General features: G+C 46.6%; 1 protein-coding gene across 11 annotated transcripts in view; it reads right to left on the bottom strand.

Moving 5' to 3' along the window:
* Positions 1 to 351: 351 nt before the first annotated feature.
* The window catches only part of ZNF385A (zinc finger protein 385A), a 529,518-nt gene continuing 511,898 nt past the window's right edge, over positions 352 to 17,971 (bottom strand). For all 11 annotated transcript variants that reach the window (XM_069653221.1, XM_069653222.1, XM_069653220.1 and 8 more), the window contains 2 exons: positions 15,041 to 15,136; positions 352 to 5,627 (listed from right to left, as the gene is read on the bottom strand). In XM_069653221.1, coding sequence (XP_069509322.1) covers positions 5,394 to 5,627; positions 15,041 to 15,136 — 330 coding nt within the window. In that variant the 3' untranslated portion in view covers positions 352 to 5,393. The remainder of the gene's footprint in view (positions 5,628 to 15,040; positions 15,137 to 17,971) is intronic.

The raw sequence follows: 17,971 nt of genomic DNA, 5'->3' as shown, positions 1-17,971 counted from the left end.
TAAACAATGCTCTTTCTGGCACATGCTTGGGAGCCTCTGAGACACATCATTTTCCGACTCTCTGCGGTGCTTAGTGTTTCCTGCTAACAGTTTCTTCAAACTTAACTGCGCGAGTGGGCGGAGTCTACAATGATTCCTTATGGGGTTTCAGGATAAACATACTCTCCCTTAGCACTTAAGTGGTTTAAAAACAGAAGTGTTGCATTTGTACATTCAGTTCAAGCTGCAGTACACATTGTCTGTTGACATCAGCATCTCCAAACCAAACCCTGCTGCCTCCGCGTCAACTCGCTTCAATCTTCCAGCGCTCTTCTTCAAACGTCAAAGCAGGCAGTGAATCCATGGAAACCATTTTTAGTAATAACTACAATATTAATCTTTATTGCTTAATTGGCAACCCCCTCGAGCGGGAGACTGAAGTTTGTACAAGAGAACGAAGGTCTAACATCCAGTGCAGACATCATGAGGGTGGAACACAGCAACATATATGTGGGTGCTGCCAGCACATGTTGGAACAGCAAGCAGTATTGGGAAAGGGAGGCAGATAGAACAGCGATCAGAGGGGTTGATATGCCCAAAGGCTGGCAAGCAAGCACGGAAGGTTTCACAGATTGAGGGTATACAAGCTTTTTGAAATAGCGGTCATTGTATGCTGCAAAACATGTACTGCATGGGCCATCTCGCTTGGGGTATTCACATGCGCCATCCTGCTCTGTTGATTAGAGTACAGAGCCACTTGGTCACCCTTAGTTTTTTACTTTAACTTTCTGAGAAGGGACTCGACACTTAAAGTGCATCAGGGGTTGAAAGGCGAGGGAGATGTTCGATCTCTGTTCCAGAACATCTGAAGTGGTGGCAATTGCCTACTACACATCCAGAGCAACATGGTCATGCTTGCACATAATCAACTCTCGCCAATGAACCTTGGACCTGAAAAGGGAAAGCATATTAATGAATGCATCAACCAATCACCAAATTAGATTCCAGAGGTCAATTGGTGGTGGTAAACCAAAAGAAGGAATTCCATTGCCCGTCCACTATCATGGGGATCCACAATCCAACCCTGCAATCCTACAGGATGTTTACAATAGCCAATGACTACACAAATGATGCTCTTCAGATGCATTGCATGTAAATCCTCATTGATAATGGAGAGCCGAGCATCTCCTCTGCTAGGAGTTTCCACTTCTGCTCCAAGGAATTCATTGATGGCTGGTGTAAGGATACTCATCTATAAACTCCCCTGTGCACTCATACTTCTAAATTAAATACATCAGTGCCCTGGACCGCTGAGGCCACAGTGGCACTGGCAGAGGTGTCATATGTGGCCATTTATGCGTGGTCCTTCAGATGCAGTCTTCATAGCGAGTTAGTCTCAACACTTCCCAGAAAATGGATATTTGCTTTACCCGGCAGTGTAAATGTTCACTGGCCCCATATGTTATGATTAGTAACATGGGCATTGCACCAAAGTGACAAAACAACTTCTCTTCTATGGGGCAGACATGGCCAGGTAATTGGTTAAAATGCTGCAGTAAGATTTGCTTCCAGCTGCGGGTGTGCGTAGAGAGCCACCAGGTTCTTTCTACGACAGTGGAGATACGCTACTCCCTGGAGATGACCACGTACAATTCAAAAGAGGGGTCAGGGCATCTGGAATTTAGTTTAGCGCCTTGAGGGTTCAGAAACAAAGAGAACACTCGATGAGCACTCTCAGCAGGGTTCCATACTGGGCTGCCAATGGGAGACAAGAGTCCCTAGAGTCCATTTGGAGACTGACCCAGTGGCGAAGGCATCTAGGTATCCTGAAACATAATCTGGCTCCCAGGAAGGTCCTGTTTTATGGTAGGATGGGATGCACTCGACATATGTTGTCAAATTATAACTAAAGGAAAAAAAATAAACAATGCAACTGGATCATCAATTAGTGCTCTGGCCAAACGGGACCACTTCCGGTCATCATTGGGAAACAATGCTTTCCTAAAATTGGCCCAGAAGGGGTCTCCACTGGGTTAGGTGACCCACTCAGACCAAAACAGGGACGTCAGAAATACAACTGTTTGCACCATTCATAAATATATGCATTGTAGAAAACCTAGGGCTGAGGGCTTACTTGGGGCTACGATTAGGGCTGAGGTGTGTTGTGTCCAATTTTCATCATTTATTTAAAGAACTTTCAACAGGAGCACTCCCTCATATCTTCTGCGCTCCTCTCAAACAGGTTATACCACTGTCTCCAAAAGCGAGGCCCCGGCGAGGTTTCGAAGGTAAGCCAGAAATAACCCTAACACAATATGTAAAACCATGCAGACTTTGAAAGCGCAGCAGGAATGGACAACTGACAGAGAAAACAGACCAAAAGCAGAGACCACAAGGAAGGGCAAGTGGGGGACCTTTCAGTGCTACACAGTGTGACCGTACAAACCACAGCGTCTCTCCCGGTTCTCCTCCTGCCAAAGAGCGTGGGGGCTGCAGCTACAGGACGGCCTGGCAGCATTAAGTTCAGAGGCCGTGTGACCTGGAAGGAAGCGCAGTGTGTTCACGAGTCTCAAGGCTGAAGTGCATAGGGAGCTGGACGCAGATCCCCCCCCCACACCGTGTTTTTGCAAATGCCTCACACTTTATTCATGTCTCATTGGTTGCTGATTGCCAATGTCTGAGCAAGGTCGAGGGTGTCCATTTGGTGCCTGGTGCGGGTGGGCGCCCCCATGCTGAGTGGCTATGCAGTGTGCCAACAAAGGGGCGGGGGAAGTGGTCAACGTCTTGCAGTGCAGGAGGTGGTGACCACGGGCTTGTGCTTTTCTGGTACCGAGGGTCCTGGCAAAGTCACTTGTTCATCACTGCCCCTATCCCCTGAATTCAGCCGGCACAAGCAGCAAGAGGATTTAGCGGGGCAGACCAATAAACTGCATTGGTGCGTGTGAAGGCGGAGGTGATGGGCATTACTCGCAGATGGGCAGGTGATGAGGCACAAGATGGCGGCTACAGGAGAAGGGATGGCCCAGGCTATAATATATGAAGCGTTTAGATTATACCATTGGGGGGGTGAGATAGGTCCCTAGCTTTTGGATGCAGCAAACACGCTCTAAAGTCACTAAGATGGCAAAACATGCTGGCGGCAGAGGTGTTGCTAGGGCAGGGGTCTGGGAGGTGGGGGCTACTGCCCCAGGTCTTTTGGTTGTAGCCCCAGATGGAAGCTCAGAGGCTATTACCAAAAGGCTAGCTAGCCCTGAGTCTCGCCAGTCCCGACATTAGCATAGCCCCCTATCTGACCTAGCAACACCCCTGGTGGGCGGTACGTGAAATTGTAATATTTTTTTAATCAAGGCTGGTGAGTTTTGTAGACTCCCTTCCTTACAGGCAAGTTTGCAGCCACTGGAGAGGTGACTGTGGTCTAGGGAGGAGAGGTGGAACCTGTGCTTGCCTGCAGTCTTCCACAGTAACCACAGAGCAGCGCCCACCTGTGACATCCTATGAATGAGGTTGGCTGATGATACATGGCTGGCGCTGCGGACTTAGAAACTGGGTGGAGGTAATGACCGAGGAGGGGGAGGAGGGGTCGGTCCAGATTTTTACAGACCCTGGTCACTCGCTATACTGCTGCCGAATTCGACATTTCACAGCTTGAGGCAAACCCTGTATCAGTAAAGTAAGACAGCAAATAAATAACAAAACTTGGCACTGCCACACGAAACCCCTGCCACCGCTTTGTGTTTATTTAGTCCATCTAGCAATGTACTCTGGAGGTATCAAAGCGCCCCTCTGTCTGATCATCAGAGCCGGGGTGGCAGTGAGGTTTGGCGGAACCGTGCATGACTTTTTTATATTTTTGATAGATTGCTTTTCATATTTTCAATAAAATGTATAGATAACTGGGGTCCTAAAATACTTATTGCTGAACTGCCCTGCTGATACACTACATGGTGGCCTCTGAGGTAGGGGCTCCTTTCCCCTCTATAGTGAGCTTATTGGCCCTGCTTGCATTTCTGACCCCCTTGCGTTTTTTGGTTGACTGCTCTCTAGTCCTCTTGACTTGAGGAGTTAGTACTACTTTGCCAGCCACCCATTCTGGGTGAGGGTTTGGGTTGCAGGGATAGGCCTGGAGCTGGGTGTATTCAGGCAGTGCAGATCCAAAGAAGGGACAATGCAGAACAGGCACAACACCAAATATCCCAGCAGCCATCTAAGGCAGTGATCAAATAAGGAGGGAGAGGGGGGGGCGTGGACAAGCCTGCATCTCCTTCTCATCACCTGCAAAACGTTCACGGGGTCCTGGGGATCTGTGTCACCCTCAGGCAAGATTGTCAAAGGATTAGAAAGGCATCATGGAATGAAAGGGACGGATAGGTCTTCACCGAGGGTTTGAAGAATGAGTCTCTCCAGGGGGCTTGGATGATGCCCATGCATTAGGCTACCAAAGCAGTGATAAGGGGTCCGATCCACTTGCCTCTTGCTACGGTAGCAACAAAGACAGGAAGGGAAGTTACTCAAAGATGGGAGGGAATTTCAGACAAAGAACATAGAGAGGCGAAAAGGACCAGTGAAGGGACTAATGTTCAAGGATGTGTGTTCATGAAGGTCAACAAGGGACCAGGCCCATTCCATGTTTGTCAGATTTCCATTGAACAAACTGCAGAGTTGAAAAGGGGGACATCTGCCAATTTGGCTTTTTCTTCCGCGCTGACTTTTGGTGGTCCTCCAGGCCACAGACTCACGGGGGAGGGTTGCACCAGGAGCGCCCCTTGCCTTCATTTGCAACAGCAGCATCTCTGTTTGATGGACAAAGGAAATCTTATGCAAAATATCATTTTAAAAACAATAAAACTGTTCCCTGAAGCCGCGAAGGAGGGGACAAGGGCGTATCCTGTCTTCTTCATCTTCTTTGTGTCTTAACAGTCCAAACACAGTTGGGAAGCGGAACCATTTTCTAGCGTCCTCTGACAGACGGCAATCGTTTGCCACCATTCTTTCCTTGAGTATCCTAGGCTCGGATAAGATGGGTGGAATAACCTTTCCAGAAAATGGAGCGATTCTATTAAAGTCCCAAAATACTTCGGTGTCCAGGTCAAAATCAGTTGCGCGTGGGTTAAAGTGATTGCCACCCCGGGGTGCGCCAGCGGAGTTAAAGGTGTTGACAAAGCATCTTTCATCCTTTGCAAAATGAGGGTTTTAGGGCAAGACATGGAAGAGAAAGAAAATAAATTGGGCTTCCAGTTAAACTATAAAGCTGGGCCAGCCACACTCATCTGGCAAACCAGGGTCCAATTAGAGAAAAGGACCCATACATCTCCAGTGGACTTCTGTCACACTCGGCCCACAACTTTGGGAGAGGGGTCCCGGGGCATCTCCTCTGGGGGCAGGGTCTCTGGCACCAGGCTCCAGCCAGGGGCTCATCAGTATGGAGAGAAGAGGATGGGTCCATGAGAAGTTCGGATGGGCCCGGGAGCCGACCGCAGCAGTGGGTGAGTCAGGTGGTGCGGGGCCTGAAGTAGTGGCGGCGTGGGTGCTGGACGCAATGCCAGGGGGGAGTTAGCAGCGGCTGCCATGGCTGCGGCAAATGCCAGGGGATTCGGTAAGAGGCCAGCTGCCAGCGTCTTGGGGAGATCCTTCTGGAAGACCATGCTTGTCTGCAAGAGAAAAACAATAATTGTAACCAGTCTTTTTCGTCCGGAGAATAATGTTGAGTACACACATGAAAAATATATGTCATATCATACACATAATCTGTAACTGTATAACATTTACAAATCACAATATAGGCAAAGAAAAAAAAAACTATCCAAGGACACACAGCTGAGTGAAAAATCAGACTTGGTTCTGCCCTCTTGGATCTCTTTTTAAATGTTTCTCTTCTGTAGGTTTGCATTTATTTCACAAGAACTAGCTTTGAAACCGTTTTTGAACTTTAATGTCCTTGTTGTTGCTAATTATCTTTTATTTTTTTAAAAACATTGTTGCTCATTTTCACATATGTTCGATGACGGTAGAAGACATGGAAAGTGCCTATGCTTACTGCTGACATCACGGCCATCTCGTAATCATGCTGTGAAATATGCCCTTTCTAGAGTGCGCATCGACGTATTGCATGTCCGCCATTCAAGGGGGTGTGGCTAGTCATTGATAAGGCGTTCGTTGATTAAAGGGGAGCAGATGCACCTTGACGCAGGAGGCATCCATTAATGAAACAGGTGTATCGTCTATGTTGGCTGGTTAATTGAGCACATGGTCATTCACGGATTGCTTTTAATGTGCAGGTCTCCGCATATCTCCACTACTGAAGAAGGCGTACATTGCAGGAGCGTGCATAGGCTCATGGAGAAAGCTTTACTCATGAAGTGAGTATTCAATATGTTGGTGGGTATCCGTAGTAACCCACCTGTAGTAACATGCTGGTCTTTGACTTGAGGCCAGCCTGCACATTGCAAGTATGAATCCCATGACAGGACCAGCTTGGCCTTCCATCCTTCCGAGGCCCAGACATTCAATGCCACTACATGTGTAATGCCTGTTATTAAAGCCCTTGGGAAGAATCGGCCAATGGGTGCTAGGTATTATTATTATTATTACTGAGTCCATACGCATGTAAAGGCTGGACGCCTTGGACGTCTTCTATGCCTGCGTTGACTTGACTTGACCAGCCACGTAAGTCCTTCTGAGGATAGGTCCAAGCTTGTGTACTGACCTTCATCAGCATTGATGCATGGGCCGTAATAATATACCCTAATCCAATGAACTGCATCAAAGATGCTCAAATGTAAGATGATGTTATTTTATGCATGATTACATTTTTCAAGGAAATTTTACAAGTGCTAATGGATAAACGCAAATGTGTAGCTTCGCAAACCAGTAAGTACCAACAGCACGGATTTTCCAGAGCTGGCTGCATCGAAAGCTTTGCAGGCCTGATTCATGCAACTGGGAGAGGGCATCAGAGCATATACTTTATTCATTTAACATCAGGGGCAGCCTTTCCCACCGGCTCCAAAATGGTAGTTTGACCATAGAGTCCCACATGCTTCCAAATACCTCATTGGATATGAAGAGGTGAAAGAGTAGGAGTGACCTCGGAGGCTCTCTACCCAGGCACACTCCCACTCTCCTCTCAGGCGGCAACTCTTCGGATAAAGCTGAGCACAGACGGACAAGTCACACTCCATTGCTGATCTGGGGTCCCTTTCCTCCCTTCACTCTTTTATGCTATGTAATGTTATGTTATGGTGATAAGCGTTTAGACTGCACCAAATTACCACTGCACTAGTATCTGAGTGCCTGGCATTCCGTGCCCCCAGCACACTCCTTCGACATGTCCTTAATAAAGGAATTACACCTCAGTAGCCCGCCCTCCTGGCCATCACCATCGGCTCTCCACCCTTAATCTCCTCCTTTCTCTTCATCCTCCAGTTTCATGATATCAGTCGCCCTTCACCAGTTCGGAATTTTAGAATTCGTTTACCGGATAAAATGACAATCTTCTCTCTGCTTTCAACCCCCTGTCCTCAAGATGGCCAGTCGCTGCCCCTTTCCTCTCTCTCTCTGGTTTCATTAAGCCCTCTGTAAGCGACACGTCAATCTTTCTGCTGCATCCGCTGACCTACTTCCCTCTGCGTGCATGCCCTTCGGCTGCCTCGACTGAGCACACACCTCTCTCTCCCTCTAGACTGGGGCATTTACAGATTCTTTGAACTCGCCATTATTGTGATCTCTTTGAAAAACATCTGGCTATCCATCTGGTCTCTCCATTTTCTGCCCTATTTCACTTTTGCTTATTATCGCAAAATGGCTTTCATTCAATCCTACTCTCTACTTCCTCTGCTGCAGTTTGGCTTTCAGCTGGCACATTCCTGAAACTAATCTTCAGTCTGCCACTAACTCTCTAACTTCAGCATGCCACTCTAAACTCTCATGCCTAAATACCTTCCTTCTCGAGCCCTTCGCTCAGCTACCTCCAACTCTCTAAGGGTCAGATGCTTCTCCAGACAGAGAGTGGGGGTAGATATCTCTCCTCTGCAAGTGCCTCCCTCTGGAACGGCCTCCCTGCCCCTCTCAAACTTCAGCCAGACCACCTGAAGTTCCGGAGGCTGCTCAAGACCTTCCTTTTCTCCTCCGCATTCTCTCTCCCTCTTCCTTACTAACTTTCCTGTCTGCCTGCTCTGACTGGTCTCCGGGTACCCTCAGCTTACCAGGCCTCTCCATGACCAGTCTTCCTGCACTGCCTCTGGACCTACTGTGCACTTAGGGGCTGTAACTGTAACTCCTACTGCCCCCTGCAACCCTTGCACTTACCGCGAGATGTGCTACCCTGTCTGCACTTACTCAGAGCATGGTGCCCTGACTGCACTTTCCCATTTCTCTCTCCCCTGCACTTCCCCCTCTTCCCTTACCCTTTGCAATTTTGTTGTCGCACTTGCACGATCCGATTGACACAAGGCCTAGTAGGATCGTCTGCCCTATTTTTCCCTCTGTCCCCCCTCCCTTGTCTTGTGGCGCCTAGAAACATTTGTGTACAGGTGCGTTATTAAAACCAAATCATATGATATCATACCATGCACTGCCATTCTTATGTATATTCCCAACACTTTTCACCATACAGTGCTTCACTCACTTTCTGTACCAGGGATTTTTCTGGTATGTTTTGATTGTTTTACCGCCTATCTTTCGTTCAGGTTCCAAAATGCGTCATGGGCCAAAATCCCAATTCTCTCATTACCTTTAAACCAACGTTCAATAACTTTTGGCACTCTAGATGCTTTGGACTACAACTCCCATCCCCGTAGCCAGTATAGTCAACAGTGAGGGATCATGGTAGTTTGAATATAATGGATCTGGAGAGTCATGGGTCGCAGACCTCTGTTTTAAATTCAATATGTGCCTCAGGGCTCCATATTTTGACCATTTTCTTTTTTCATGGTTGCACCCCTCCCTCCTTTGCCCCCATTCACTCATTTGGAAAGATGACAGTCAAATGATTCTTTCCTTTACCACTCTAGCTCATTCTTTGTATGACTCTATTGCTTCCTGTCTATCTTTAAACTCATGAATATCTCCTCGTCCTTCTGTCTCTGTCTCTTACCCCCCTCCGTTGTCTGCCTTGCCCATTGTCTTTTTCATCTGTCTCTTCTTGTTTCCCACAACTCTGTTACTTTTGTCTGTTCTAGTTTTCAACTCTACAAAATTCTCAAAAACGCTCTTTTCTCACTTCGCAAGACTCTAACCCCCTGCTCTCATACTTGTTTACATCTCGACTACTACTCATGCCTCTTAATTGGCCTTCCTGCGTAATCTCTCTTCCTCTTCAACTCATCTACTCTATTGTTGTCCGTATCCTCTATAAACTCCCTGACTTTGCTCCATCTCATCACCGCTGATCTCTTTTGGCTCCACTTCCCGCCCCATCACCTCTCCCTCTTCCTGTGTCTGGTCTGTAATTGTCTTCCTTGGACTGCCCCTTTATCGGTCTCACCTATCGCTTGCTCCTATGCCCCTCCATGTCCTCTCTGATTTCCATGTCAGTATCGTTTGGTCGCTCCGTGTCCACCATGTGCCTCCACATGTTTCCATTCTTTTTAACTAAACAGTCCTCATCTATGGGATGGTCGTGCACACTATGTCCCTTTCTGTGTGTCTGTCATTATTCTAGTCCTTTCTCTGGGCACATCTTCTTCATACTGCTTTGATAAATAAGTTTCACTCAACGTAATCCTAATTTTACATTCATCACGTCAAAACACTCTATTTTTATTACATGCTTGTACAGTGCTGTTAGTGAAAGTGATATATAAATAAACATACATTAAATGGATACATGCATTAAGAAACAAGATGCCTTTACTGGTCACCAGCATTTTCTCCTTCAATAATGGATCCTTAGAACTTTTAAGGATTCACATGTTTCGGTCAAAACGCAACAATCTAGCTGGGAAGTTAGTGAGCGAAGGACCTTCAGCAGGGAGATGCTCGGAAGTTGTTCTGTCTACCTTCCAATCCGCTCGTGCATCTGTGGCAAGGCAACATGGCTCACTGAAAGTACAAACCCATCTCCAAGCAGCTGCCATGCAATGCCCTGAAGTGGGGTGATGCTTAGGATGGATGTGTGACAGGGGTGTACTGGAAGCCAACATCAGATCTTGGGAAGTGGTGCCAGCCAGCCATTATCCTGCTGCAAGATCTTGTGCCGCTGGGATAGCTAAGACACAACATGTTTTTAATGAACAATAAAGAGTGGGCCCGTAGTACATGTTAAACCCACATTTTTAAATGTAGGGGCTAACAATCCATAGTTTAGATACATTTCTGGAGACATGATCATGAAATATCCCTAATCTCCAATTTCTGTAATGGTACCCAAAAGGATTATTCCTCTACAGTAACGCATACACATATTGCCCATCACAATGCCATGCAAACTACATCCACTACAAACACTGGATATGCAGCAGACATATCAAGCGGCCACACAAGAAACTAGCTTTTCTCCCAGTCCTACTTCTAGTTCCACGTACAGAAGCCTTCTACTGACTCTTGCCCTGGCCTCATACTTCTATCAAGTTCTCACTGCCTGCAGTTACCTCTCAGTTACTAATGCACCAATGTCCTCGATGTCTCCAGGTCTGCTCTTCTCATACTGTGTGAGAGGCCGTCTCTTCATTTTTGGCTATGCTGCCATGATGCTGACTGTCTCGACTTATTGGATGTTGCATGCGTGCAAATGCAGCAAAATTAGCAGGGGTTGCCTGGCTTCTGCTTCCAGAAGACATTGATCCACTGCGTATCCCCTGATCCCGCTTGATCAGACAGAAGCCCCATCATGTCCTATGACGTTCCTACTCTTGGGAATATGCCACCCTCCTGAGGGCTTGCTCACATGTTCCAGAGCAGCTCTCCTAGCAGTGTTGCTGCTCACTTTTGACAGAGCTGCTGCTCATGTGTCCATATTACTGCCCATATATGCCGCAGATGCTAATATGCTAGTGCTTCATCTGATCCATGCCAGGGCTGCATATGGACCAGAGCTTCCATTGGTCAAACTCTGCACCAGGCTTACACACTTTGGAGATTTTAACCTCATCGATCTGGGGAGGAAATACGAAAGTCCAGTAGTGTGCCATGAAAATGAGTAGATGGGGGATATGAGTCAACTACGTGTGGCATGAGGTCCTTTTCAAACAGTGTTAGTTTTGTTCAAGCTAGTCACCACCGAGTAGGGTGTGAAGGCCACCAGTTAATTTGAACTTGGCTTCTTGCGAAGTGAAAAGAAACACATTAAAAAAAAAAAAAAAATATATATATATATATATATATATATATATATATATATATATATATATATATGCTCAAAAGAAAAGCCTGAAAAATAGTGACTACTCCAATATACAGAAAGAAGAAAGGAGAGGTGAATGAATTCAGTGATGATAACGGTTTATGGATCTGAGATGGTGCAGGGGCTGTCTGATTGGCAGCTGAGCATCAGTGCTTTATTGAGCCTCGGCCAAGCCAAGATGGGGGCTGGGCATATTATTTATTTTATCTGCCCAAAATTAAGATGGACAAAATTCAAGTAAATTAGTTCTCCACTCATTTCACAAAAGAACTTAATCTCACAGAGGCGTCTCACCCATGCAGGAACTCTGGGGATACTGCGGTGGGCCTCTTTTCTATGGGTACCCTGGTGCTGTGCTCCTGTTACCCTCTCTCCCATGCCCCTTCCCATTCTACTACTGTTTCTCATCCCCCACATTCCTCTGAAGTAATTCATTTGTTATAAAACGTCCAGTATTTCATTTCACACTCTTAACAAATACTATATAAAAAAATAAATATTTAATTACCTTGGAACCTATCTATGTGGACAAATGAGCTTTACATTTCACTATGTTGACTCATTTTTTCCAAGCCCTGCGTGGAGGGGTTGTGCCTGTGCACATTGTGTAATAGAGGTGTGGTTTGGAAAACACCCCCTTTGCTACTCGTGATTCCCAGTCCACCTCTTCACCTGTCTGCTCTGTACAAAATGAATGAATTTGTTGGTGGCCAAAGGGGATTAGCAACTAATGGAAAACTTCCCGCAGGAGGATAGCTCAGGGGCAACGCACTCGCCTTGGAAGCAGGATGACGTGGAGCAACACAGGTTCGATTCCAGGGTCTGTGCTAAGAAACCTCTGGGTTGCAAGCATGTTATAATTAACCAATTACAATTCCAATACCCAATCTTTGAGGACAGGTTCTGTCACAGATGCAGCAAGGAACTTTCTTAAAGTAGTTGGTACCTCAAAGGTTATCTTCCAAGTCTGGTGAGTTTATGCAACAGAGTGTACCACACAATGAAAGACTCCTCGCTTAAGATCTCCACTCTCAGGTCAGAACCTTTATTTAAAAACAAATGCCTCCGAGTTGGCTTGCTTGATTGCTTGTGCTGTGCGTGTCAATCCCACTGATCCTGGGTGTCAAATGGTGCAGATGAGCACGACTTTAGGCAAATGCTTTGTAAATATGAAAGAGGGCTGCATTCAAACCTTTTATGATGCCCGTAGTCGATAGTTACAACACTTAGGGCCAATTTCATACCAAGGAAGTAGAATTTTTGGGATTCGTGATTTCTCCCCAGGGTTTGGCGATGGATGCGCGTAAGGTTCAAGCTGTTTCTGATTGGCCGTCTCCAGCTAGTGTGAAGGAGGAGCAAAGATTTTTGTGATTCGCAAATTTTTATCGCTGTTTCATTAAAGATTTTTCTTTGAAGGTGTCACCAATCACTAAGTTGCTGCGAAAAGGTGTGAAATTCGAATGGTCTGAGCAGGCAGAAATAGCAAACGGTCAGCACAGTGCAAAGTGACTTTGCACTGCCAACAAACACATTGAACCGGTCCTAAGCCATAGTACGGTGCAAAGTGTATTGCTAAATGTACCATGAATTAGGCCCTGAATATTTGAAACTCAAAATGTTCAAATGACATAAATAAATGTGACTATATACCGTTGTATGAGTCTTATTATGAGCTCAGCCGTGCAGCAAAAAGAGGCGGTAATTCCGTGACCACCAGTTTTTTGGTGGTAACTGAATTGCTGCGGTTTTTACTGCACCATCGAATTCTGAGTTTGACCTTTTAGTGGAGGATATGCCATTTTGCTGTAGATAAATCCTTCACTTTAGGGAAAAAAATGGCAGAATAACTATTGCGGAATTACCGCTCATGGTAATTCTGCCAAAATTCCCATGCAGTCTTATGGAATGCAAGATTGGGGATTTACACTGCCCTTCCACAACTCACAATCCAGTAGTAAGACACTGGGACCAAGTGGCATTAACGGCAAATGAGTTTGGAGGTAATTCGGCAGGTTTACTCCTGAATTACCTCCAAACACATAAAGAGCCACTGTATACTTTGCACAGATAGGCACTTAAGTTAGAAAATATAAGTCTGAAAATCATATTTTTCTTGGTGGATTGAATGTGTTTATGTCATCTGCCCTCTAGTCTATCCATTAATTCATGTCCCCACACTAAACTCGGGGATTCTATTTTAATATGATTTGCTTCATTACTTCTCACTTTTGTGCTTTTCAACATTTGTTTCAAACTTTTACTTTCCACTTTAACACCATATATGGGAATGAAGACCATCAATTGTTCTCTGGTTCCACCAGTGATGATGACACAGTAGGCGGCTTCGCTTCAGAAGTCAGTCGGTTTCTCTGATTCAATGTTTCATCAGCGTTCAGCCCAGATAAGGCACAGAACAAGCTTTTGCTTAGAAAGTTTTGTCCATCATTGCAGTGGATGGCCTCTTGAGGGGCGTTTTGCCCATCATTGCAATGGGTGGCCTCTTGAGGGGCGTTTTGCCCATCATTGCAATGGTGGCCTCTTGAGGGGCGTTTTGCCCATCATTGCAATGGGTGGCCTCTTGAGGGGCGTTTTGCCCATCATTGCAAATGGTGGCCTCTTGAGGGGCGTTTTGCTCATCATTGCAATGGATGGCCTCTTTAGGGGCATTCTGCAGGCTGCCGCTCCATACCCATTGTCTTACATAGCAGGCCTCCAGTCACTCGCTTAGCCTGGGGCGTTGAGCTGATGTGCTATTTGACATTGGGGATATGACCACATCACCTCAAATATGAGCACCAAAAAAGATGTGTGGGTATGTGTTTTACATGGGGGGTGCAGGGGGCTGGCAGAAGTGTGGCAATGAATCTGCTGTGCGTGCAAATGTATTTCCAAGGCAGGACCAAGGTTCAAAATGGCTATGTGTCATTGGGTTGTCACATATGTACATTGTTGGTCTATATTGCTATACATATCTGGTATGTAAGTAGCAAATGCCCATGGGCTTTTGGGTGATAGTGATGCAGGCAAAGCCAAAATATTATTGCTTGTGGAGACTCCACCAAAAAGAGGTAATTGACACCCCTTTGATTCTGGTTCATGACCTCAAGGAAAGTGGCAGAGAAGGAACAGGATAGTGGACCACTCCTTGCATCCCGTTGGACTGTGTATGGTCATCACTTGTTCATCATTCCTGGATTAGCAATGTGTGACGCTGTACAAAAGTACTGAATAAATACAAGTATGGGATTATGAAGCTACGTGAGACACTAGGAATCAGCTACAGACGTACACTGGTTCCGAGTGCTGTCGATCATGGCCTTGAGACACTTCGGATTTGATCAGAGACACATCACTTTCAGAGAATGCAATGTTTATTAATTTGGGGGCCAAGGTGGTGTGAACCAAAGATGGATGCATTTCAGCAGAACATCTAAACTCTTTGTTCTTTAAACTCCTTCCTTCCCCTTCCTATGCTGCTTGATGGTCCAGTTTATCAGGCAAGATCGATCAGGCATGGGTCCTGGCTCTTTAACTTACACCCAAGGTTTATCTGCAACTTGAAGTCCTGCTCTGTTGTATGAAAAGGTAACAATACATCAAGGTCCGTCACCGGAACCTCAGCCCCCTGGAATCTCTGAGACAGAACTGTCAGACCATCAGGGGTTGAATGCTGCAGAACGTTCTCACAGTGTCCCGTGCACTCGTCTCCGCACAAGGACTTACCGCTAGCTCTGCAATGGTGCGCTGCTTCTTGTGTCGGCTCAGCAATAGATTTGGCTTCCCTGCCACGCCATCCCTGTGCCGCCTGCTGGAAATATGCTGGAATGGAAGAAGATAGAGCAGAAGGTAGGTATGTAGGTAGTTACTATGACTAGAAACTCCTTCTCTATACATGACATGCACAACGGCCATCACTGCTCGGTACCCTCCTTGCTCCACACAACATCCACATCCACCAATACGCAGATGACATGCAGATCTACCTCAGGATACCCTCCATCAATTGATCCAGTCCTGGATGTCCAGTGCTTACCCGAAGCTCAACCCCTCCAAGACTGAATTCCTACTTCTGACCAACAAACACTCAACACCCTGGCACCCAGACCTGGCTCTCTGTAATGAATCTCAAGGGCTTCACAGCCCAGCTTGCCACCTTTGCCAAGTCTCTTGGGTTCAACATCGCCAGACACCTCACGTTCAAACAGCACACAGCAAGGAACACACACATTGCTTGCTACCAACTTCTTCTCCTGCAGAAAATGAAGCCCTTCATTCCAGAAAAACAACCTGAGATCTGTTATCCAAGCCTTGGTCCTCTCCCACCTGGATGGTAGCAATGCCCTTCTGGAAGGCCTTCCAGCAACTACCCTGGCACCCCTGAGATGTGTCCTGCATGCTGGACTCAGCATGCTGGCTAAAGGACTCAGCAAATCCGACCACATCAGCTGACCCTCATCAAACTGCACTTCCTCCAGTTGCAAGTCTGTAACATCTTCAAATCCTGTTGCACCATCTACAATGCTGTCACCCTGATGTCCCCAAGCTAACACACTGAGAATCTCAGCAGCTCTGGAGACCTGTTATCCACAAGAAGTAAGGAAATGTGCACACTTGAACTCTGCCGGTGCAGGAAGGAAACAACCAGGAGAGAGTCCTTCTCAATTTCTGCTCCAAGTCTCCGGAACCTACTCCCCATCAACATCAGCCTTGCTCCATTGCTTCTACACTTCAGGAAAGAGCTGAAGACCTTCTTCTTTAAGGAATGGCTCTTCCCTAACACCTAGGTCTACATGCCCTGTACTCCGCACCCTACCTGAGACTCTGATTTGCTCCCCACTGTCTTCTCCCCTGGTTACTATAGATCCCAGGCTGCCAATTTCCCACACTCGCCCTCCACGGTTAGCTCCCAACTCCCTTTTTCTCTGATTCCCTCACTGTGTTCTCCCCCCAATGACTGTAAATCACTCTGTTGCTTCCCGAAGCTATGTCTGCTCTCAATAAATATGCTCATAATAAGGATCTGGGTTGTTTGTTCGTGCCACTTTCGTTCACGGCTGAACTGTTCACAAGTGCTCGAACCCCCGTTTTGCTCATGCATTTTATTTTTTTATTTGTCCCCCGCCGCCAATGCTAAGGAAGCTGGGGACACCCCGGTACCCTTGAAACCCCAGACTACTGAATATGGGGAGCGGTCGACACCTCCGCAACCCCAGCTCCTCAGGTTTGGTTATTTTGGCGTCGAACAAAACGGTAACACCCAATTCGATCAAAACGTCCATATGGACTTTTTTTTTCTCTCAAATTGGGTGCTACCCAAAATAATACTCATAATAACTGGAAATGCTTTTCCTATTCATAATGTGCTGTAAGGAACGTTGCCGGGAATGCCGCACTGTAATGAGTTGTATTTGTGATGCCTTTCTTGACCCCTACGCAGTGTGGAGAGACACAACCTCACTGAGTGGGAGGAAAGGGGAGGATCAACTGAAATGAACCCAAAAGAGAAAGGGGAGGACTGGCTGAGTTAAACAAGAGAATGCAGTCTCCCTCAATGAGAAGAAGAGAAGAAGAGACCAGGCTGATGAAAATGATGCACTGGCATGAGATTCGGGAGCACACTTCCAACACTAACATATGGCTGGCTCTGGGGAGTGCATTTCACATTGGCAGGCCCCACATGGCTTTCCTAGCCCTTTCTGGTGTGTAGAATTGCAACTGTGATAGAAGCAGTTTATCGGAATACTGTTCTGCTTAAGAGCTCAGAAGCTTCAGAAATGCCCCAGTCAGACCCTGTGCACACGCCTACACCTCTTTCAAACAGGTGCAGGCGACTGTACTTGTTTTAGGCGCAAATTTAAAGTAAATCCTGTTTCTGAATATGCTTTTCAAATGTGCAGAAATGTCCCCTAACTTGCCCAAATACAGAAAGGGAGTAAAAAGGGGCATCTGGATGAGTGCACCACACATTAAGTTGCACCTTTGCTGAAAGGGTGGAACTTTTTTTGCCACCGGTAGAAGAGATGGGCCAGCACATCCCATCACTTGCTCCAAAACGTTTGAGAATCTGACCCCTGGTTTCCCAAGAGAGTAGAGAAACGGCTTTTAATCCAACGAGAAAGGAGACATGGCGACTAACCAAAGGAACAGAGCAACGCCTACTTGCCCAAAGAGATGGCTTAGCCCTGCCACTCTAGTGAAATATCCACTCAGCCAATGAGAAGAGGAGACACTCACTCACTTGGAAGGAAGGAGTTTAACCAACTCAAACAGTCAGAGGTAGGGAGGGATGGAAGCAGCGAGGTTGAGAACGAGAGATAAGGAGAGACAGAGAGAGCGGAGAAGAGAGAGCGTGAGAGAAAGAGTGATAACGAGTTAGGGAGAGAGATAGACAGAAAGTGTGTGAGAGAGAGAAAAGGAGAACGAGAGAGACAGAGAGAGAGAGACAGAGAGAGAGAGAGGGAGAAGGGAGAAAGAGAGAATTTCAACCAATAGGAGGGAGAGACCTAAACACAATATCTTTTCGAACCCATTCTTCCCCAGATGATAACGAACCCCCTGCCTAGCCAATGGGAGTGTGAGTCCCACAGAAGAAAGCACTGACACCAACTCACCAATTGAGAGAGAGAGAGAGAGAGGATGAAAGGGAGAACGTGA

The sequence above is a fragment of the Ambystoma mexicanum genome, chromosome 3q (assembly GCF_040938575.1).
Source record: "Ambystoma mexicanum isolate Mex_15411 chromosome 3q, UKY_AmexF1_1, whole genome shotgun sequence".
Lineage (NCBI taxonomy): Eukaryota > Metazoa > Chordata > Amphibia > Caudata > Ambystomatidae > Ambystoma > Ambystoma mexicanum.
This window is presented reverse-complemented; position numbering and strand designations above follow the sequence as displayed.